Source organism: Condylura cristata, unplaced genomic scaffold, assembly GCF_000260355.1.
Source record: "Condylura cristata isolate star-nosed mole 26May11 unplaced genomic scaffold, ConCri1.0 scaffold00022, whole genome shotgun sequence".
Taxonomy (NCBI): domain Eukaryota; kingdom Metazoa; phylum Chordata; class Mammalia; order Eulipotyphla; family Talpidae; genus Condylura; species Condylura cristata.
In genome coordinates, this window is record NW_004567123.1 from 23,015,758 (window position 1) to 23,039,977 (window position 24,220).

The window sequence follows — 24,220 nt, forward strand, 5'->3', positions numbered from 1 at the left end:
GATTTTATGTTTATTATTGAGAAAGTTACTTGTATGTAAGGAAAAGTAGACAGCTGTTTGCACATTCAGCTTTGTAGTTAAATGTTTGTTTGCACTAGCAAATGATAATTATTCTAAGAGACTAACCTTATATTTATTATTTTTAAATAAACTCAAAAGGACCATTCTTAAGGACAGCCGATTTTTCCGTTACTTGCACACAGCTGTGATAGTGAGTGGGGCCATGCTGGTGTTTGGCGGAAACACACACAACGACACATCCATGAGCCACGGCGCCAAGTGCTTCTCTTCAGATTTCATGGTTTACGACATTGGTAAGTTTCCCAGATGGGTTAGCTTCAAGGCTTTTTTGTCTATGATCAACATTTGAAAAGAAATTGAAAATATCACCATTAAAAATGAATAGGCCCTTTAAAGAGAGTTGATTTTTTTTTAAGATTGAGTTAGCTAATGAACATTGATTAAAAAGCATTAGTTCTATATTAAATCCTTTGTTATTCCCTTTAAATGGCTGAATGTTAATTTTTGAGGGCAAGTTGGATAACCGACTCTTCCTATGTTAAAAATGCCTTTCATATTAGTGTTATGTAATTATGACCACTGGCATCGTATTAAATTTGTTTCAATACGTATTTATCTCTTTTATCTCCTGGAAACTGGCTCCAGTAATCTTGCTGTCTATTCTGACATGGAATTTTACAAATTTTGGTGTGGTAGTATACTTGACCAGAAGAGGGCAGTATTTGTTCATGTAAAACAAATACTAAGCTCTCTTGTATAAATAGCATCATTTGGATGTTCTCTTAAGAGACATTTATGTGCCAGTCCCTAAGCTGGTACACTGGGGATTATAACATGAATAATTTACAGTCCTTGACCTCATGTCTAAAAGGCAGTGATAGGACAGATGTTATCATCTCAGTTCAGGGTGTTTCTTGTTGAGGGAATATGTGAGAACACTTATGAGCTTCCCTTGACTTGAGGGCATTAAGGTCTGGGAAAAGCTTCTTGTGTAGGAACCTTGCACACTGGATCCTTGGGAATACTGTAGAGTCAGCAACTTTTTGCACAAAAGTTAGTAGATCTGGAGAATCTAGGAAAAGGCTTTTAAAAAGTTAGACAACTTTTGGAAAAAATATTTTTGGTTTTCATTGTCCATCTATATTTCCCCATTTTAACTCTTAGGTTTGGACAAATGCATGGAAAGAAGAGTAGAAAGTAGTTCTGGAACCTACTGTTTTACTTGCCTAACTTTGAAAAAGGTCAAATTTGCTTAAGTTTAAAAACACCATAGTGGGTAAAGTGATGGCCAACAGGGAGGACGACGTGAGTATGGTGGATGCATGCCCACTTGCTAAGTAGGGTTGTCACGTGGTCCTGCATCCCCGCCACGGCTCACCACTGCTGAACTAGCCATGTGAGATAGAAAAGCTGAGAGGCGCGTTTCGTGTGGTTATACTTCTTGCAGCCTTCTTCTCAAAGAAAATGCCAGTTTCAACTGATTGTGCATGGCCGTCCCTTTTGAAGTGTTTTTCTTGCTCCTAGCTTGTGATCGCTGGTCAGTGCTTCCCAGACCGGATCTCCACCACGATGTCAACAGGTTCGGCCATTCAGCAGTCTTACACAACAGGTAATTGGAAAAGAAGTGTTTGCTCCATTTCTCTTGTGCTTAAAATGAAAATGAAGTAAAACAGGAAGGCGTGGGCTAGCACATATTTGTCCCATTGGCTTTTCACAGAATTATGTAGGTATGCATGGCCTGATTTATAGTTAAATATTTGATGGGGGTTTAGTTCCTTCTGCTGCCAGGTTTGTTGATGCGGTTTCATGAGCATGTGGGAGTCTGCTCTCTGTTGCTGGCCCTTAGTTATGTGTGGTGGTTGCTTTTGCCCTTTGCTGTTTGCTGTTGTTCGCGGTTGTCAAGTTTCTTGTAGTTGTGTCTGAGTAGTAAGGAACGATTTGGGGGGGCGGGGGAGAGAAGGCACTTCAGAAAGCAGATAAAGTAGCGAACAGAGTTGGAGATTCTGAAACTCCCAATACATCAAACCTATCCAGTCTTGGGATAATCTGAAGTCTGCACTGTATTTTGTTACATTATTTGAAAATGCCTGACACAAACTAAAGGAGCCTTCATGAGTAGCCTCTGGGGAGGGCTCTGTCATCTCAGGTAGGGAGCTCCAGAGTGGCCACCTACCTGTTAGTTACAGTGTGCTTGAAAGACTTCTAATTCATTAAAACGGCTAGTCTTTGTCATTGGGTTACTATTCCTTCTCATTTTGTTACTGGATTGCTATCAGCATACTGTTATCTACTTCACCTTTTAAAATTCTAGGCCTTATCAATCCCAAAATTACAGAAATGCTACTGCCCATTTCCTCTGGCTGTCAAAAATTCAGTGTGGTGATACAGGTTAGATGAAAGTAATTCAGTTTGGGTTAGGAAAGGTAAGAAAACCACCTGTCTTGGAGATACGGTAAGGGAAGAGATGACAGAATTCAGACTGTCATGTATTGGGAAAAGAGGACATATTTTATGAAGTAATCACTCAGCAGAAAATTTGCCAAAGAACACAGTTTTACTTTGAGCATATCTGATAGATTAGACTAAAATGGAAGGATTTGATTCTCGTGGGAAACTGGGGAGCACCAGCCTCACACTGTCCCCACCTCTGTTCTCTGACTTCACGGTCTACCTGAGTCCCCTTTCTCCTCTTTTTTAAAACTCTCTCCTGTACCAGGAAGATACAGCTACACTGTAATTACTTGAGTTAAGCAACAAATTGACTGGCTTAATGTGTTGCTTGCTGTGATACCAAGGAAGCCCATAGTGAAGTCAGACATTAAACCTGGTATTTATTTTTGGTTCTTGAAATGTGTCTATTTTAAGATATAGTAACTGAGAGAATCACAGAATCTATTTGATTAGTCTAATAAAGGGGGAATTTTGAGGGAATTACTTGATACCTCATTCTGTATTAGTGCTGACCTTCCTGGCAAATGGTTGGACAAGATCTGAATTGACCTGCTCTAAACTCCCACTTACTGCAGGCGTTTCCTTCAAACACGTAAAGGAGGGCTGATGAGCATGGCCACTGATGAGCATTGACACTGGGGGAGATACTTACATATCTAGGAATGGAAACTGTAAGAAGGAAGTTTCTTCTTTGTCTGTAGGCTTTATTTATAACAAGTTCTTTATACTCTCTGGAGTCTGTTTTCTGTGTCTTCTGTTTATTGGTCTTATTTCCTATTTAAAAAAAAGATTTATTTATGCATACAGAACTGGGGTACAGGCCAGAGGTGTCAGAGTGGTAAGAGGATTCATCAGAGACAGAGTGGGGGGCAGAATAGGCAGATCAATGAAGTACACTGCTAAGGGGAGCAGCGGGCGGGTCAGGAGAGGTCTGCTGTGCCATGTGGGTCACCTCCGGGGCCAGGAATCGAACTCGCACTGAAGTGGCTGCTGCCAGATTGCAGTGCTACATCCTAACCCATTGGGCCACCAGGGAGGGCCCTTATTTCCCATTTTTAAGTCTCAGTAAGAGAAGCACAAATCCTCTGCCACAAAAATTCCCTCAGCCTCAGAGACTTCAGGCTACGGTTGTCTCTCCCATCTGCACAGCCTCTGGCCTACCTCTTTGTTTGGGTTTTAATCTGCCAGAGTGGTTGACAGGTTTGAGGATGTCCCAGTGATTGACACAAAAGAGGTGACAGATGTGGCCCAGTGTGCTCTGTGATACAAACTATATCGCTTCCATAACCTCATTGGCTTTGGCCTTCCATAGTAGCATTTTTAGACCGATTTGTTCACCCACTCATCCAGTGTTTCTGGAGACTTGAATTGCTTCCACCTTTTAGCTGTTATAGGGAATTGCTGTTATGAATGTGGATAAGGAAATAGCAGCCAGCACAGTCTCTTACTGAACAACTGAAGAAGTATACAGTGGAGACATAGCAAGATGATGAGGCATACTGCACAGAAACTGGGAGGTGAACAGTATTCAAGGAGATAAATTGAGTTTCTTCAACCTGCAGTTTTCTCTTCCAGTTGAGGCAGCTGAGAGGTAGAACAGAGCTTTTGGTTGACTCTCTGGGCTGAAAAGAGAGATCCGAGATTCTGTCATTCGTAGTATATGCCAAACAGTTACTTCAGAATGAACAAGCAGAGACAATGGTTTGCGTTTTATTTTTTTTAGAGATCGAGATTTCAAATGATTTACAAAGATTCCCTTTTACCCTTAGACTAAAAACAAAATGAAACTAATTATTACATGTTAATATGCAAACGATAACAGGCCCATTTGTAATGTTATTCAGTGCGAGAATTCAGTGTGATCCTTGAAATAGAAAAGAGATTTAGGCAAAATGGCAGATACATCATGTACTATGTTGTTCCTCCCTCCGCCCCTGGAAAGAGTCACAACTTTTTATTATGGATATTTAAAACCTAAAAGTAGAGGGAGTGTAACACATACAGTATAATGAAACTTCATGTCCCCGTCACTCACCTTTTGGAGTCGGCAGCTGCTGGCCACGCTAACTTACTCAGGTTACTTTGAAGCAGCTTCCCAGCATATGAGTCCATCCATTTCTGTTTCGGAATTCAGAGGATTTTTTATTATTTGCAGTATAGTTAAGGTCCATAAAGTCACCACTGACCTGACCCTACATTAACTAGAAAATATTAAATCATCGCTTTTAGGATAGGTTCCTGTGAGCCTCTGCTCACATTGTTTCAACTAACCACCATTTTATAACCTAGTTGTATGTGGCTCTGTTTAATGACGCCTGATTTGATCTATAGTTTGTTGACTCATTGACACTGAGCAGAGCGCCTGCAGCACTGTAACTCCTGCCTGAACAAAGCTTATGTAATGCACGAATTTTCTCTGCAAGGCACACTAGATAGCCTCTGTGCTGAGGAACGCTAGATAGCACTTCAGCACTACTCGTGGGAACCATTTTAAATAGCAAAATCGCCAAGATAAAGCACAAGTGTGAAGAAAAGCATGGCATTAAACAAATCATGAAACGGACACCGGTGTTTAATATGAGCACTCAAACAAGAAGGCTGAGTGTTACCTTGTTCAACCTCAGCTGGGAATGTGTGTGCTGGGCAACTGAAATGTTTTCTGTGCATGCACATAACTGAAGGATTGCAAAACCACCGCGAATATTGGCTTTGGAGTTAGAAAAAATTTCAGCAAGTAGACAAATTTGCACGTATGGAATCTGCAAATAGGAGGATTGACTGAGTATCTTTCAAAGGCTTTTTAAAAAGCACAACCACACTACAATTATCATACTTTCATTTATTTTTTTTTAAAGATTTATTTATGCATGCAGTCTGGGGTACAGGCCAGAGGTGCAAGGGCGGTGAGAGGATTCACCAGAGACAGAGCGGGGATCACAACATACAGATTGACAGAGTACACTGCTGAGGGGAGCAGCGGGCGGGTCAGGAGAGGTCTGCCGCGCCATGCAGTCACCTCCCTGGCTGGGATCAAACTCGTGCTGAAGTGGCTGCAGCCAGCTTCATAGTGCTGTTCTAACCTGTCGTACTTTTAAAAAGGAGGGAGGGCCCTATCTTACTTTTAAAAGTGATTAGTAATTCCTTACTAGCACTCATTGCCTAGTGTTCAAGTTTCCTAATTTCTCATCATTTAAAAAAATGTCATCTGTTCAAGTGAGCACCCAAATAATATCCATATACTGTAATTGGCTGAAATGTCTTTCAAGTTCCTCATAGTCTGTATCCTCCTTGTGCTGTTTTTCCCTTTCTTGTTAAAGAAGCTGCGTTGCCTGATCTGTATAGAGTTTTCTGTAGGATACACTTTGATTATTGCATCCTTATGCTTTGAATAACATCCCGGTCTCTCTCTGGAACTTCCTGTAAATTGGCTTGGTCAGATTCGCTTGAATGTTTTGGCAAAATCACTTTGTTTATCAATTTTCAAAATGATAAACCGATTTCTTAGTATTCCCCAAAGATGACGAAGGTTTTTTGTTTTTCTTTTTGGAAGAATGCACGTATCACTATGAATGTAGGGATTTTAAAATATCGATATTTCAGTCCATTATAGTTTTTTTTATTACTATTAAATTTCAAATATTTCCTATCTTTAACCATTGACCAACCATCGTGCTAGCTCATGAACCTTTCTAATACTTTCCTACTTCTTCCTTTCTTTCTGATATGGTAAGATCTTCCAGGCTATTCAGGAATATTTCTTATCCCAGATATGAAATTAGATTTCTCTCTGACTAGTTCTGGGTTTGGGGTTTGGTTGGTGTTTTTGTGTGTGTGTGTGTGTGTGCTCTGGAGAATGGTTTTGAGATAGCACTAGGCAGATTCTTTTTCCCCCGTACTGGTCATTACTTTTTAAGTCTTTTAAGAAAACAAAGAAATACTGTTCTTGTTTTTAGAGTAAAAAATACATCTGTGTATGGATGCTTGACCTCCACCCGCCAACAGACAAATGGCAGTATATTCTGTATACTACTTTTCTCTGCATTCCCTTGCCTTCCCCCCATACTGTCCCCCATAATAATACATCCTGGAGATCACACCATCTTTTTACATCTGCTTAGTGCTTCGTTGTGTGGCTGTACCATACTTTATCCATCACACCCCAACTGGTGGACATTTTGGTTTATTTGAGTCTTTGCTGTTATTATCGCTAATGCTTTTAGCAAATAACTTCATATATATTTCTTTTTGTATTTTTGGTATTGTATTTTTCTGGTTGACTTCTATTAATTTGATTTCCAGTTCAAAAGATAAGTGAACCACATTCCTCTCTATAGATTGTACCATTTATATGCCCAGCTGCAGTGTTGTACATATGTTGCCATTCTTTGTGCTTTTACGTGAGAAACGATACCTCAATACAATTTAATTTGCATTTCTCTTGTGACTGAAGGAAATCATTTTTCATGTGCTGTAATACATTTGCTTTTTGCCCTCACAGGGATATTCCTTTTCCTGTATGAAAGTTGCAAATCTTTTTTTGTAGTATATCATGTTCCTTTTACTTTGTTTATAGCATTATTTTTTATGCAAAAATTTCCTTTAATTTATAGAATCAAATTTTTCCATTGTTTTAATTCCCTCAGATTTTTTTTTTTATTAAAAAGTTTATTTTTACATCATTTTTCACAATTCCCTCAGATTTTAAGTCAGTGGTTTTTTTCCTACTCTCAAGTTATGGAGAAATTAACCTATGTATTTTTCCAGTGCTTGTGTGTTTTACTTTCTTTTCAGGCAGCTCTGTGATCCATTTGTAATTTATCCTGATATAGAGTGAGAAATGGATTCAGTTTTGTATTTTCCTTTATTTGTAGATCTTATTACCACTTGCTGAAAAACCCATCTTTTCCCCACTAGTTATGATGCCACTCACTCTGTACTAAATTTCCATATGCACTTTTATCTGTTTCTTATTGGCCTGTGTCTTCATTATACAGTTATAATGATAGTCTTTATGCTTTTAAAATGGTACATTTTTATTTTTAATATTTAAAAGGATATATTAGAGTCATGTAATGAATGCAGTTGTTTGTGAAAAATAGATTTGTCTTTTAATTTTAAAAATTGTTAGATAACGGGGCCCTCCCTGGTGGTGCAGCGGGTTAAAAGCACTGCACTAAGAAGCATAAGCCACTTCCGCATGAGTTCAATCCCCACCTGCCCCGGAGGAGATCCACATGGCACGGCAGACTTTTCCTGACCCGCCCGCTGCTCCCCTCAGCAGCGTACTTCGTCCATCTGCCTGTTCTGCTCCCCACTCTGTCCCTGGTGAATCTTCTCACCCTCCACATCTCTGTCCTATACCGCAGTTCTGCATGAATAAATAAATAAATGTTAAAAAAAATTGTTAGATAACACTATAAATATTCCAGAGAATCATGCTTAAAAGTCACTTGTCATGAGAATTTTAAATGTAGCTGGTGAAAATAGGTAGATTATTGGAACTAATCTGGATAGTTACAGGCCAGGATGAGAAGTTTGAATTCAGAGGGGTAGGGGTAAGACTGTTTTTTGAGACCTTGAAAAATCATTTCTTACAGGACTTGTGATATATAAGATTTGTCTGAAGATTACAAAAACTGCATCAGGCATTGGTTGCATGAATTTTCAGTAAACAACTCTCCCTTTTCCCCTTTTAGCACCATGTATGTATTTGGTGGTTTCAACAGTCTCCTCCTCAGTGACATCCTAGTGTTCACCTCGGAGCAGTGTGAGGCGCACCAGAGCGAGGCTGCTTGTCTGGCAGCAGGACCTGGCATCCGGTGTGTGTGGAATGCAGGGTCATCTCGGTGTATCTCCTGGGAGCTGGCCACTGAAGCACAAGAAGAAAAGTTAAAATCAGAATGTTTCTCCAAAAGAAGTATGTTCCCTCCTTCTTTAAAATTGACTTGAGATCTCATTTTATCTGTTGTGAAGGTACTTAGCATATGAATACTTTTCATGTTCATTTTATTATCTAGAATGATTTAGTAGTAACTTGCTTAAAAGCTTTATTAGAAAGTTAGCTTGTCTCCCAGACATCCTTACAATGGCTGGGAACATCCCATCTGGCTTCTAGAAGCTCTTTGCTAATGGTGAGACAAAACCTTCTTGGCACCCAATGAATGTTGTATATCCCCTTCAGAAACACCTCGATGCAGTTGGTCTGAGGCACTGCAGTCAATGTAGTAGGGTGTTTTGGTGATGACCGAAGTGTTCTGTATCTGCCCTGGCCCAGTAAAGTATGGCTATCAAAACACTTGCAGTTGAGAGTGGTCTGACTGAAAAGCTGAATTTTAAATTTTATGATTTGAGTTGAATGTGCTATGTGGCAAGTGGCCACCATATTGGATTTAGGCAGGTTGTTGTTAAGAATGAGATTAAGAGACTCCGCCCAGAGCAGCTATGTTGCAGTAGGTCATTCCAGCATACAGAGGGTGAGTTGCTGGCCTTGCCAAGTATTCTGGCTTTACTAACTAGGCTTCCAGTGATAGAAAAGCAGTGTTGCTGAGGGCGAGTGGCAACCCCTGCCTCCAGAACCAGCCCTCATGCTTTCCTCGTCTTACCTACTTAGCTTCTTGCCCTTTCATGCAGATCTGATCTATACCACAGTACAATACAATGAAGTAAGGCGTGAGAAAGTCCTTTTAGAAGTAAGAAAAACACTTCTAAAATATTTGTTCACTTTAGTTAAATATGTTGATTCATTGTCCTATGGGGTGTAAAGGCAGATTTCACTCCTGAACATCAGTCCTCAGTAAGAACACCCAGGAAACCATCTGGTGGGCTACAGGTGCTAAGAATTAGCTGAGATGACCAGAACCCAAAAGGCTAGTCCCTATCACCTGAAAGGAATAAAATCAATGAAATAGTTGTTTTTAAACCAAATTTGAAAACTAAATGCCGAAGTTTGTAGCACATAATATTGAATTACTTAGATGGTTTGCTGTGAGCTCATCTCAGGTGTGGACTCCCTGGATAACTCTTTAGTGAATGGGTCCCCTCCTTGGGGTGATGACCAGGTTGGGGAGAGCAGCCCAAGGAGCGGCGCAGGGGCCTTGTGGGAGGGCCTCTGCCTCTTCTTGCCCATGGAGTCCACCATGTGCCGAGTCCGGAGTGGTTCAACAGATGAGTCGATTGTGCAGCTTCTCTCTTGCTTCTGCCCTTGACCTGACCCCACATGGAGCGGTAGCAGGTCTGCGGTGGCCCAGAAGTTCTCCAGCTTGTTCTCTTGCGTTTATGTGTGTGTTAAATGCATCGCAGCGTAGAGCCTCCTAGGCGTTCTGTCTGCTGCCTGCTTCCTGCACCCAGATTAGCCTCGGCTTGCAGCTGGGAGGAATGGCGTGGTTTCCTACATTACTTTGCCTCTGAGGCAGCTTTCGATCATCCTTCTATTGCTGGTTGATTTTCTTGGAGGAAAAGTTTTCCACGTATCAGGCACTCTTCCATACATACTGTTGTTAAATTAAATTGATCTAACCCATCTTTGTCTTTTACTTTCTGTTTACTACTGCCTCCTTTTATTGAGAATTTGTTCACGTACATCATACTAAGTTTAATGCAGATAGCATATAGCATAACGGCTTGACTTACATATATTGTTGTCTTTTGTTGTGGTAGTACACCGTAGTATATTTTCAGATCGTCTCCTTATTTCTAAATGCTATTTTAAATTGAACATACCAATATATTTTCCTGCCAGGTTCACTGGCTACTTTCCTTCCCAACCATTGTTACCTTTTTTTTTTTTTTTTTAACTTCAGTCTCAGATTGTGCTCAGCAGCAACTCACTAGCCTTGATGTGACTTTTCTGAGAAGCTGTCTTGGTTGATGAGTTTTTCTTCCCTCTGCAGCTCTCGATCATGACAGATGTGACCAGCACACGGATTGTTACAGCTGCACAGCCAACACCAATGACTGCCACTGGTGCAATGACCACTGCGTCCCAATGAACCACAGCTGCACGGAAGGCCAGGTCAGAGGCTGTTCCCACAGATTTCAGAGCAGGGGACAATTTCGATTATTGCATATATGGTGTAAATACTAAACCAGACTAATTTTTAAAACCATCAAAGGAGATTTTGATTTTATTATTATTCAGATTTTCTTTTATGGAGCGGTTGCTCTAGCAGTGTTTTAGAAAACGGTGTGACTTTTCTGGATACTCTACCTTCTGCCCCTGAGCATGACTGTGGCTCAGTACTAGTCCGTGGTGTGAGGCTGGTAGTGAAGGCCAGATGGCTCTACCTATACAAGGTTTTGAGCAGGTTAGGTCTTGAGACTGAAAAGGAATCAGGTGTCACACTCATATTGCATTGTGGAGATAAGAGACTCCCCGCCAAATCTCCTTGCCTTAGGGTATTTCTAAACTCAGCATAACTTAAATGCTTACCATTTGTGCATTTTTATTTAGATTATAATAAGATGCAGAAAAAGATTTGACTCAGCTTGTGTAGTTTTTGTCAGCTTATAAGGCATTCTTTGTCTGGAATGCAGTTCATAAAATACACAGTTTTTCAGAGGCACGTTTTGGGAGGCATTTGAAAGCAGCAAGTTCTGCATCCCCGTTTTATAGACGAGCAGGTTAAAGTTGTAACGCGTAAGAGTGCCCCGCTTCCTTGCCGGTTGAAGGCATGTCCTCGAGCAGCGCATCTCATCTTGCTGGCTCCACTGTGCTGCTGCTTCCTCGGCTTGTATTTTTATCTGCCTGAAGCTTGCTTCCTCAGCTAGAGTTTGTCATTTTTAGTATCCTCTTTGACCTCCCCCTGAGTTCTTCCTGTGTCTCCTGTGTTCTAGATCTCCATAGCTAGATATGAGAATTGCCCCAAGGACAACCCTATGTACTACTGTAACAAGAAGACCAGCTGCAGGAGCTGTGCCCTGGACCAGAACTGCCAGTGGGAACCCCGGAACCAGGAGTGCATTGCGCTGCCGGGTAGGCCTTGCCGAGAGGCGCCTCTGGTGGGTGTGGGTCCAGTGTTGTGCAGTTTAGAGTGAACCTGGCAGTGGGACCAGGCTCATTTTATCCAGGCATTCCCCCACACCACCACTGTGATTGTTATTTATAAACCAGAAATACAGTTTTCCAAGGTTTGCTTTTACTGTTTATTGAAATGAAACGAAGTCTCACCTGCAGCTCTGGAGACTCCGGTGACCGCTCAGCTCCACACCGTCAGGCTTGCTCCATTGCCCACACCGGCTGTCGTAACTAGAATAGCGTGTAGTAGTCTCAGCAGTCAGCGTCCTGGGACCTTTAGGAGGAATACTGACCACAGGAATTAGGTTTTGGCACCTTCTGACGGGAGAGGAGAGATGCCTCCATTAGCAGTACCTTCTATAGTGCTCTCCAACCCCCAGATACCTTCATGGCACTTCTGAGGGATGATGAATTGGGCACCTGGGACCAGGAAACCATGGATGAAATACTGACACGTTTGCCTACTCAGGATGTCTGGGAAGGGGGACTTCTGGGGCATCGCAGCATCTGGGTTTTTTGCAGGGCAGTTGGCATCTCCCCGCACCCTTGAGTGTGCTGTGGAAGATGATTCAGCTTGCAGGAGTGGGCTTCTTCTTCTCTGTCTCATTGCATCTCAAAGTTTCACGCATAGCAAAGATCACCAGGTGGTGATCTTGCCAGAAGACGAATTCGGGGTCAGATCTGGGGTGGGGCCCCAGGGTACGTTTGAACAGCCACTGAAGCCGCACTTTGAGGAGCCAGTCTTTGCCTGCTCCTGAATGATGCCCTCCCGTGACATCTCCCATTTCTCTCACTGTTAACGAACATGGCTGATGTGTCTCCGGGGCATCTGGCTCTGCTGGAGTCGTGTCCCTCATTCATGGCATCCCCGAGGCGTCCGTGACCCCGGGCAGCGCAGGGGTGGCTCCAGCACATCACAGTGGCAGAATACAAGCTTGCTTGGCACCACGTTGGTTTCCCCCCCAAAAAAGATCTTTCCACCTTGTTTATGAATTTGATTTCACCTTCCACTTGGTGCTGGGATGCAGGGCAGCCCTTGAAGCCTGTAGCTTTGTTCTTCCACCAACTCACTTCTGTGTTGTGGTTTTCTACCCCACCCTTCCAAAATGCATGTTCATTTTTTTGCTTTTTACTTAGGTTTTGATCTTCTTTCTATTTGTTCATTAAAAAGAGGTTTACAGAGCTAATGCTGGTACCAAAAACATGTTTTCTTTTAAGACATTAGAGGGTTGACCTTGGACTCTGCCTCTTGAGATCCAGGAAATACGGCCAATAAACATGGAAAAATCTCTGTGCTGTGTATTTGGTGCTTAGCAGTGTGTCCGGTGCACCTCAGCACATCCTAATGGAATGCCTGAAACTCAAATCACAAAAACCATTTATGTTTCCAGTAATTTGAATTGGGAATACAGTAGTTTTGTGTGGTTTCTAAAATTTTTTTTTCCCCTCTCCCTTCTTTACCAAAGAAAATATCTGTGGCATTAGCTGGCATTTGGTTGGAAACTCATGTTTGAAGATCACGACGGCCAAGGAGAACTATGACAATGCTAAGTTGTCCTGTAGGAATCACAATGCCTTTCTGGCTTCTCTTACGACCCAGAAGAAGGTAGAATTTGTTCTTAAGCAGCTGCGAATGATGCAGTCATCACAGAGCATGGTGAGTTGAAATCCTCAGAACTTGAGTTTCTAGCATCCTCCTTTCTCCTGAAGGCCCGACTCTGGCTGCCTGCGTCTCGCTCAGCAGGAGGATGCGGCACAGTGTGATAGACTGGAGCTGGACTGTCAGGCTCCCTTCCCTTAATGCCAGCTTATCTGACAGTGTTTGACACTTTATTTTTATGAGTCATAGCTGTTACTTTTTATGATACATGAATAATTACATGCTATTGAATAGTAACTTGTGTAACTGCTTATATTCTGGTGACATCAGTAGCTTAGTTTGTGGCTGATGTATTGCTTGCATGGGGGATGTCACTGCTAAGTAGCTACCTGAGCCTCAGACTTAAAGTTTTATTATAGCTTGTTAGGACTTACTCTTTATCACGCCAAGAAGTGGACATCTGTCTGGGCCTTCTATCTGGTCAGTCCAGAGGGGGAGGACTTCTTATCAAGAGTCTACAAGCACAGAGGACCCAGCTTCTCTCTCTGCCCAGCCAGTGCTCTCAGGCAGCGTGTAGACTTGTTATTCCACAGTCATGTTTTGTCTTTTCTAGTCTGGCTTCCCTCCGTGTTCTGTCCTTGACTGTCAGCTGACCTAGCTGACCTCACCTATAGTCACACTCTCAAAACAATTAATGCTTTTCAGCTTTGCCCAGGACCAGGGATTCCCAGTTCATGTCTCTGAAGAACACCTGTTTAGAAGGATTCAGCTATCCCATTTGACCATCAGTACATCTTCTGGTCCCTCTACTCTCTCCCACAGGTTTTCTAGCTCTAGAAGGTTCTGGGCAGTCTAATTTGCAGTGACCATCTTTATACAACAGGCCTTCACAGACTTGTGATAAGACCAATAGAAGAGAGACAATGACAGTGAAAGTGAATCTGCGGTTGAAGGCTGAGGCTCAGAGCCCAGGCTTGTGTGGAGACGCCAGAACAATGCTCAAGGCTAGCACCTAGGGCAGGCTGGGTAGCCAGCCGTCAGGAGGTTACCCCAGAGATGGGGCAGACTTTGGGAAGGTGAGGAAGGAAGGGGCCTCTGTACTGGTACCCCCTTTTCACAGACTTTGGGTGAACTGCTGGTAAGCTGGCACGACTGGTGGCAAGGCAGCTGTGGAGTGAGGCCTCAAGGCGGGATGAAGGCCAAGTCATGGGCGACTATGTCCACAGTGCTGAAGGCTTTTAATTTTATCAAGAAATCAAAGGGGAGTTTTTGAAGAGCTATAGAAAGTATTCATTATCATCCTTTCCTTAAAAAATACTTATTTAAAAAGAAAATTTTAAAATATTAGCAATAAAAATAAATACTCATCGCAACTGAAATAACGGCTTTGGGGTTTATTTCTCTTAGGTCTCTTAAATAGGCATGTATTATTTTTGCTCTCAAAAATGTAAATCCATTGTACATTATGTTTTGTGAGCTGCCAAAATTATAAATTCCTTTCATTTCTGGGCTAACGTAATACTTTGGTTTATTTATTTACTTTTTTTTTAAATTGCATTGAGAAGGAAAATTCAGTAGAACAGAAAACAGGCTTTCCCAGGAGATCACTATCCTTTTATTCCTGTAAAAACAATGTCAGCCAATATCCCAGCTGAAGGTGGGAATCTTCAATCACCTGAATTGGTGAAGGCCTTAAAACAGAATTAAAGACATGAGAATAGGCATGTGATCAATATTTCGTGGTATTGGTTAGGTGAGCGTATGTGTGGATACACATTTAAGCCACGTTGGAGGGAGGAGATAGCAATGCATAGCATTTGTCACAGGGTTTGGGAGCTCAGGAGCTTTACTATTGCTTTGCTGCTAATCTCAATGGAAGCTCTGATGTCCCAGGTACAGTGTGTGATGTAGAAGTGCTGGTCTCCTTATCCTAACGGTCCAGTAAGGTTCCCCTCATCTGTGGGGTCTGTGTCACTTGGTTTTTACTGGAAAGCTATTGGAGTCAAGACGTTGATTGTATTCATAGCTTAGTCTGCTTTGCCTGTAGTCGAAGCTCACCTTAACCCCTTGGGTTGGCCTTCGGAAGATCAACGTGTCTTACTGGTGCTGGGAAGACATGTCTCCGTTTACAAACAGCCTGCTCCAGTGGATGCCGTCTGAGCCCAGTGATGCCGGGTTCTGTGGGATTTTGTCTGAGCCCAGCACTCGGGGCTTGAAGGCTGCAACCTGTATCAACCCACTCAACGGCAGCGTCTGTGAAAGGCCTGGTAAGCAGAGAGTGGGTGGGCTGGGTTGGAGGCTCACGGAGAGAAGCCGTAGGCTTGAGTAGGTGTTGAGATGTATGAAACATTCATGAAAATCTGGTGGAGTCCTGATTTTAAGCATACGGAGCAGAGTGTAACGCAGAATTTTAAAAACAGAAATAGTCTCTGACTGTGACTACTATGAGCCATAAGCAGAAACACAGATAAGTAACACTACTCAAAGAGCCTAGTATTTTAATTAATAAGGTTGAAGGTTTGAGAATTATTCTGAAACTTTCTTGGCATTGGCAGAGAATGCCGTGATAGAGAGAACACAAAATGCAAGTAGAAACACAGTAAAGGTGAGACAAGGACGCAATTCACTCCTGGGGCAGTGGCGGAAGATGGTGTCAGAGGGGAGCAAAATGACGAGAGCATTTCTGTGCAGGAAACAGCCAGCCAGGCTCCCTGGACTGCGCGGGAGAGCCCTGTAAGGTTTGCTCTCCTCTGGGCCCTGCAGACGTCATCAAGGCAGGCCAGGCACAGCACCTCAGCACACAGATACCCCCGGGGAGTCACACAGAAGTGAAAGAGGGAATTTTTGTATTTTTAAACATTTATTTACTTAGGCATATAGAACTGGGGTACAGGCTAGAGGTTCAGGGGCAGTGAGGATTCACCAGAGACAGAGTAGGGAGCCAAACAGGGCAATTGAGGAAGCACACTGCTGAGGGGAGCAACGGACGGGTCAGGAGAGGTCTGCCGCGCCATGTGGGTCACCTCTGTGGCAGGGATCGAACTTGTGCTGAAGTGGCTTTAGCTTCATAGTGCTGTGCTTTAACCCGCTGCGCCCCCAGGGAATGTTTCTGGGCACTGTGGGAGACTGCTTCACCGGCCTCAAGTCTCTTTTCAGGAAGGTACTGTGATTTGAGGATTCAGAGGTGTAGGAGAGAATTCATAGCATAGTAGAGTCACCTTAAACTATGATTTCTACTTGTTCTATAGGGACTTCTCAGACTTTTTGGGTCTTGAACACTTTGGTGATTTAATGACTGTGGTGGTCCCTCTTCCTTCCCAACTATACAGACTTTTGATTTACATACCCAGCTGGGTTGTAAGCCCCCTTAAAGTTCATCCCGAGTCCTTACATTCTAAGGAGATTTAGAATCCCTGCCCTTATGGAAATACTATCTTGTTCTCTCATCTCTGTCCCTAATGCTCTTTGGAAAGTAAGTTAGCTCACGGCGGCGCTCATGGCTTCTACTTTCTCCTCCATTTAGTGTAGTCTACTGAGTTCATTCCATGACACAGTGGGTCCCACCTCTCCTCCTGGGCAGCGTGGAGGGAGTTCTGACTGCGTCTCTCGGGTTTGCTTCCAGCGAACCACAGTGCCAAGCAGTGCCGGACGCCGTGTGCCCTGAGGACTGCGTGCGGCGAGTGCACAAGCGGCAGCTCCGAGTGCATGTGGTGCAGCAACATGAAGCAGTGCGTGGACTCCAACGCCTACGTGGCCTCCTTCCCCTTCGGCCAGTGTATGGAGTGGTACACCATGAGCAGTTGCCCCCGTAAGTGAAAAGTGAGCTCCGGGCACTCACTGGTGTGTGGGCGGGGGCAGCAGCGCTCTCTGTGAAGCAGCCTGTCCACCTCCGGACAGGCTGGGGACCAGACTGAACTTGGCCTTTCTGCTCAGATCTCTTTGGAGACTGCCTGGTGGCCTAATCAGACAGAATCAGGTGCATTGACCCAAGTAAACACATGTAGGACAGATCAGCGTACAGACATAAGCCACTCAACTTCAGCATCCTGCTACTCAACCCAAGCTGAGTAACTTCTAACATAAGCGCTCTCCAGGAGGTGACCGGTAAGGTCCCCTCTGCCTCCAGCATCCTGGGGCTGAGCGAGGAGAGGAGCCCTTGTCACTTGGGCAAACGATTGGATTCACTATTGGGCTCTTTCATTCACTATTGGGCTCTTTCAATTTGTTTTGACACTTTAAATAACCATAATAGAATAAGGATTTAGATTCATCCAGAATAGTCTGTTAAGGAAAAGGGATTTATTTCTCTTTTAGATTTATTTATTTATTCATACAGAACTGGGGTACAGGCCAGAGATGTGGAGGGTGAGAGGATTCACCAGAGACAGAGTGGGGAGCAGAACAGGCAGATCGACGAAGTATACTGCTGAGGGGAGCAGTGGCCAGGGCAGGCGGAGATCGAACTCATGCGGAGGTGGCTTAAGCTTCTTAGTGCAGTGCTTTAACCCGCTGCGCCACCAGGCAGGGCCCAAGGAAAAGGAATTTAAATGCAATACATTAAAATCGGTGAATTACCACGTGTTTTTCTTAACAGCGGAGAACTGTTCTGGTTACTGCACCTGTAGCCACTGCTTGGAGCAGCCTGGCTGTGGCTGGTGCACCGACCCCAGCAATACCGGCAAAGGGAAGTGCCTCGAGGGCTCCTACAAAGGGCCGGTGAGGATGCCTGCCCAGGCCCCCACGGGGCACTCCTACCCACAGCCCCTTCTCAATTCCAGCATGTGTCTGGAGGACGGCAGGTACAACTGGTCTTTCATTCAGTGTCCAGGTAAGATGTCCTCTGTAGCCAAAGCAAGTGTCTCACTACCCATTTACAAAGAATTGAGCCTTGAAAGCTACATTATTTATATGGATTTCCTTTAAGACAACAAATCGTTATCCTAGGAGAAGTATTTTCATCTGAGAAAAAATTTAATGTCACTAAATGAAAATATTAAGAGATTCAAGTGAGCTCACTTTCACTACAAAAGGAACATATTCATTAGAAAAAATGTAAAATTACAGATTTAAATAAAAACTAGAAATCCCCTGCCCCAGTGTCTCATGCAGTAAAAACTTTTAAGTTTTGATATTGATACCTCCAAACACACTGATGGAAATATTTTAAAATTCCACACTTCTGTGCTTTGCATATTATGCACATTGTTCTACAGCGGTTGTTTGTTTTATTGACGTGACATTGGTCTCCAACACTATGATTTAAAGGTGTAGGTTTAGAATGACCTCCAGGCATGTTACCACAGCACTCCGACCACTAAGGAACCCTTACACAGTTTGTTTTTTACTTAAAAATGTAAGATGGCCGTTATTTCTTGGGGCTGGGGTGGGGGGTGGGAGTGGGGTTGAAAATAAAATCTGTGACCCCACAAATGTAGAGAAGAAACACAACAGTTTTATCACTGAGCCAGCCTGTAGTGCACATCGTGGGCCGTCCACATGCCTTTACGTGGCCTGGCACATCCAACCTGGAAGTACATGTTCTAAAGGCAAACAGTAACTTGTCTCTGTGTGAGAGACTCTTGCAGCACCATTTGTTATATATACTTTCATAATTACCCTGACTCAGCATGGTAATTGGGTGAATATCTGGGCTCATCCATGGTCTTTATCCAAAGGGAAAATTTTCTGTCTTTATGGCAGGCAGCTGGGTACTTGGCCCTGCACTCCTGGGCTGAATTCCCCAAGTTGCTGGGAAACCGATGCAGCATTGATGTTTACACTCCAAAGAGGTGGCTCCCAGCGCCCTAAGAAAAGCATTCCTGCATTGTAGTGCAGACCGGAGCCTGTGCTTAGTTTTAAAAAAATTTACATGTATATGCAAATCAAAGGAACCAAGGAAGGATTTAAAAACAGATTTTTCTTCATGAAAAGGAAGAGGAGAAAGGTCATTTTCTTTTTTGACCGGAGAAAGAATTTAGTGAGCCTACCTGCCTTCTTCCTTTCCCTTCTCCCCTCCTCTTCTCTCTTGTCTTCCCTTCTAGTCCTTTTTTCCATTGGTTGACGCCAGAAAGAATAGAACACCCCCTGCTGCTGGGGGTGCTGCCCAGAGAAAACAGCTCTGGGAAGTTGGCCTTTGATTCACCTCCTGTGAAGCTCAGAAATAGGCTGGTGGGCCTGCGGACTGTGGGAGACAGGCAATAGATGCCAGGATATCAGTGAGTGAGATCTTCTCCAAAGCCTGTGTCTGACCACAGGACTCTTGAGGACCTTTGCGAGGGGGTGGGGAGGAGAGGCGAGGCCCTCTGTCCTCTGTAAATAAAAGTAAAGGGCAAGAGACAGAGACAGAAATTGTCTGTAGTGTAAATAACACATGAGTATCATCCAGAGTATGGAGACCTTCAGGAAAAAAAAAAAAGTTAAATGTCAACTAATAGAAAAAAAGTGAGCAAAAATGTTGGGGTCAAGGAGCACTGAGGGACCCTGAGATTCTTGACTTCTGCGAAGCAGGAAAGAATTCATGTGGAAGTCAGGATAGGTGAGTTAGAAACAGATGAGTTGGTGGTGGGAATGCTATGGGGACTAAGCCTGAGAAAAGTAAGCAAATATTGTTTAAAAAAAAAAAAAGGGAAGAAGAATGATGTAAAATAGAAATGAAGCTGTTGTAGGAAAATCAGGGCAACGCCCCAGTGGCCTAAACAGAATGACAGGTTGACCCTCAAGGGGCGTCACTGGGCACATCCAGTAACATGCACACGCCCGCAGCCCTGGTCCGTAGCTTGACCAAGGGGACAGGAATTTACAGGTTGGGATAATTAGATTTGAACTGTTTTGTTTATCAAAAACATCTGACCCCGAACCTCCTGTTACAACCAGTGGTACCTGCTGTGGGATACACTAATAAGATTGGAACCCCTTTGTTCTGAAATGTGCACAGCTGTTTTTTGGAAATATTGGATGGGGGAAGTAGGGGCTTCAGCCATTGTGCTAAATTCCTGTTTTACCTCGCAGGCAATTAAGAAGCATCTTTTCATTCTCAGCAAAAGAAATAGCAAGAATAGGGAAATATAAAATAAAATGAGGAACCAGTTTTTTATTTACCAAGCAATTGACTTTTTGTGTTCCCATTTTTCATCTGATGTTTTGGAAGATCGGCAGTTGTATTTTTAATGTGCTAGTAGTTAATGTTTTTTTTTCTTTTTTTACATCATTTTGTACATTTTCTTGTGCTTTTCCTTTAATATCAGATCTGTATCAGGTGAGGTAACAGCCCATGATAGGAGCTGAGCTATGGAAGGTGTGTTGTGACGGCCTGAGGGGACAGGGTCCCACCAGGCCCAGCTGCACAGCCCAGATCCTCCCTGGCTGTGGCTGAGAGGCCTACATTTCTCCCCAAGTGGGAGGGCCCAGGAGCGATGGACCAGGGCTGGAGGCATGTGTGTGTGTCCCTGGATGTGCGAGTGACGCCCTTGGGTGTCAATGTGTCATTCTGTTCAGGCAACTGGGCCTTTGCCCTGATTTTCCCTTCCGATCCATATCTCACCTCTGCCTGCCCCCTCGGAATGGTCTGTCCCCTCTGCAGCTCCTGCAGAGGGGATGCCTCAGCCAGCTGTTGAGCAGGCACAGAGCAGGTCATGAGTCATTTCCTGTTGTCCACCACGCCAGAGGCCTGCTCTGGCCCCAGCCCCAGCTGCATGTCTGAGGTGTCAGTCGGCAACATGCAGCAGGTCACTTGGGCAGCCCCCTCCTCCTCCATTAAGATGCTGGTGTGTCCCAGCTCCCCTTTTTCTGTCTGCTTTGCCATTTTTAGACATTCCCCAGTACTTCAGAAGTGTCTCTCAAGCCTTTTGATAGTACCTTTTACCTCATATTCTTTTTGATTTATCCTTGTTTTCATCAACTTTCTGTAACTTCAGTGAGAATTTAAAGGGGAAGAAAGAAAGAAGCATTTCTTCAGTCTTTCATTCTTGAGCCACAATACATACTTTTACTAGGAAACGATTTTTTTTTAGGTTTATATTTTTGGTATGTGTTGTGTTTTGTCCTTTTGCTCATACTGTTGCTTATTTTCATATGAATGTGTATACCCACACACCGTAAGTAATTTTAGTATAGTCGTTACTAATAGTTATTTAAAGCTTTTCAGTTGCAGTCTCTGTAGAACTCAGATACCTGGAGGGGCGGGGTAGCTAGTGGGTGGCCAAGTGCAACAAGAATGGCTGCCGTTCTTGAGGTGACAGGTCAGCAGAAGCAGCACCCCAGAGCCCCTGCTGACAGTGGGTGGGGCCCCTACAGCCTGCAGTCACAGCCTGCACAGCTGTCCGAGCAGTGCTGAGGGGCCAGTTTTCGTCTGCCTTTCTGGTTATCAAGACCCACGTGACCCAGCGTCAGTGATCCCACTTCTGGAAATGTTTATAGATAAAGGTGGTTACTTTTCTAATAATAAAAAAAAATTGTAAACCAAACCAAATATAAGGGGATAGTTCTGTGACTCTTGTGACTCAAAGGAATCATTCTGCCATTTAAGTTCTATTTATGGTAAGTAATGTGGTAACGTTGTGATCTAAGTTAAAAAGAAATCAAAATGGAATATTAATATGAACACAACTGTATAAAACTGTATACAAAAACTTCTGGAAGGAAAGATACCAAATGTGAACAGCCATCTCTGGGTGGTATGCTTGTCTGTGACTTGCCACCTTTTTCTTCTCAAATTATCATGAGCCTCTGTTACTTATGCAGGGAATAACAGTGAAAATTAATCTTTTGGTGGGGCTGGGTTTCCAATTTGCTGATCTATTTCTGACTTCCCTGGCGTAACTCATTTTTGCCGCTGTGATCCTATTTCTCAAACTAGTTTTTAGTAGGCCGGTTTTGATGGTTTTGTATTTTGTGACAACAGGGATTTAAACAGATGATAGCAAGTAAACCTTGTCCAGCTTAACTCCATGCAACAGTCCCCTCAACGTTCTCTTCCTTCCAGCTTGCCAGTGCAACGGCCACAGCAAATGCGTGAACCAGAGCATCTGCGAGAAGTGTGAGAACCTGACCACGGGCAAACACTGTGAGACCTGCATCTCCGGCTTCTATGGCGACCCTACCAACGGAGGGAAATGTCAGCGTAAGTCCAGTCCGTCAGGCCTCCTCACTGCACATGGCTGCCACGGAGCTTCCTCAGACTTCACTGTCTAGGTGGTATAAAGCCACTTGGTTTTAGAGACAACATTTCATCAGTCATACTTGTCAGGAGCCGGCTGAGCAGAGAGGGAATAAGCAGAGCCACCAAATGTCAGAGTAGCCAGTTAAAGCAGCAAGCTGGAAACCAGTGAAGGGAGCCTTTTGTCGCTTAGTGTGATGATACAAGCAAGAGGCTTAAACTGGAAGCCTCTTCCCACCCATTGTCCCGCCTGGGATGGCACCGTGGGTGATGGATTGGCACCGCTGGGGGAGTGGCTCACTGTTGAGGGCACTCCAAATGAAAGACTCTTGCGTCTCAGGGTCCATAAAAGCCTTCTGAGACGCAAGAGTCCAGGGTAGGGGAGGGGAGCAGAAGTGGAAAAGTGGGGTGCAGCCAGATCCCCTCAGAGCGCAAGCATTGCTCAGGGAGTCTCCACAGGAGCAAAGACTTTGGGTCCCCACACCCCACGCCTGGCACAGAGGAAATGCTTCATAAATGTTTATGCGCGAGTGAGAGAATCGTGCATTGAGAAGCAGCCAAACAGTGTTACTTAGGACGGCAGTGGGAGCCCCCTCGTTCCTCCTGTCACCTGACTTTCAGTCCTTCATTGTCACCTTTACTTTGCTTGGGGTGACTGGTTAGCTGAAAATCACAACTCTTACCCACTTAATGCTTTTCTTTTCATCCTCTTCCCTGGTGAATCCGATCCAGGTAACTGTTAATTTTAGACAAGTCTGATGGTAAGCTTTGAAACCCATGGTGACCCGCATCCCTCTTCTTCTCCCCAGCCTGCAAGTGCAACGGGCACGCGTCCCTGTGCAACACCAACACGGGCAAGTGCTTCTGCACCACCAAGGGCGTCAAGGGGGACGAGTGCCAGCTGTGAGTACCCAGTCTTGAGCCCCTGCCACAGGCTAAGTGATAGGCAGCCAGGTTAGCAGGGTCTGAGCCACCAGGGAGCACCAAGAGGCGCTGACCCTACACAGCCACCCCCTTCCCCATGTCTCACTGCCCTGAGTTCTGAAGAATTGCATATTGATTCATCTGTTTAAGTGACTCTGAGGTGCCCTGGCTTGCTGACTTGTATTAGTCTTTCAACTTGAGCAGTGACTTGATTTTTGTCACATCAGGAGACAAAATGAAAACACTGCACCCTTTCCTGAGGTTTGGAAAAGCTGATGTATTCCAGGGTAGTATTTGTTTGGCATTTTGGTTGTCTGATAGTTGGGATGACCCTTTCACCTTCAGTGTCCCTCCCTGGCCAAGCACTTTCCTTGGTGTGGTGTGTCAGATACTTTCCAGGGAAGACAGGGTCCTCGCTGGCCATAAGGATACAGACAGCATTAGGCAGACTTGGAGTTTCAGCAATAGCGATGCCGCCACTGAGCAGCAGGGTCCTCTAAAGCAAACCCCTTGATTGTGCAAAGCCTCATTTCCCCACGTGTGGATAGTGGGCCTAGTAGGAGTTGTTTTTAGTGCCCTAGTGAGTTAAAGAGAGACTGTGCCCAGTTAACATGCATCTGTGTGCCTCACCTCACGAATACATGCTGCAGCTTTACAGGTTCTCTGGGGAAGAGACTTGAAAGAAATGTTGAGTAATAGCAAAACACTGAGCTGACAGAGCAGATACATCATGGATCAGCTCTGTTTTTCTTGAAGACGCTAGCAGTAGTGTCACGAGTGATTGAGATGTTGGCGGGTGTTCAGGAGGGAATTGCCCTGGCTACATTTTATCGCTTATGCCAGAGTGAGAGTTTCATACTGCCATAAAGCCAGTCCATGAAGCAAAGCTAATCTAATTTAATATTTGAAAGTGGCTCCTTCAAACAGAGAAGTGTAACAGAGCAATTAGTCAGATGTGGTCTATAATAAAGAAATGAAGAATAGTTCTAGTGAAAGATTTTTTTCCTCAAGAGAGTTTAGAAATAAGCAAGTGCCAACCATCACAATATTCCTGAAT

General features: G+C 43.9%; 1 protein-coding gene across 2 annotated transcripts in view; it reads left to right on the forward strand.

Annotated features, from left to right (window-relative positions):
• The window catches only part of ATRN (attractin), a 100,412-nt gene that overhangs the window by 46,802 nt on the left and 29,390 nt on the right, over window positions 1–24,220 (forward strand). For both annotated transcript variants that reach the window (XM_012728267.1, XM_004687360.2), the window contains exons 10-20: window positions 160–314; window positions 1,546–1,630; window positions 8,169–8,389; window positions 10,362–10,483; window positions 11,305–11,443; window positions 12,952–13,142; window positions 15,133–15,352; window positions 16,708–16,893; window positions 17,680–17,913; window positions 22,066–22,203; window positions 23,049–23,142. In XM_012728267.1, the coding sequence (XP_012583721.1) occupies window positions 160–314; window positions 1,546–1,630; window positions 8,169–8,389; window positions 10,362–10,483; window positions 11,305–11,443; window positions 12,952–13,142; window positions 15,133–15,352; window positions 16,708–16,893; window positions 17,680–17,913; window positions 22,066–22,203; window positions 23,049–23,142 (1,785 nt within the window). The remainder of the gene's footprint in view (window positions 1–159; window positions 315–1,545; window positions 1,631–8,168; window positions 8,390–10,361; window positions 10,484–11,304; window positions 11,444–12,951; window positions 13,143–15,132; window positions 15,353–16,707; window positions 16,894–17,679; window positions 17,914–22,065; window positions 22,204–23,048; window positions 23,143–24,220) is intronic.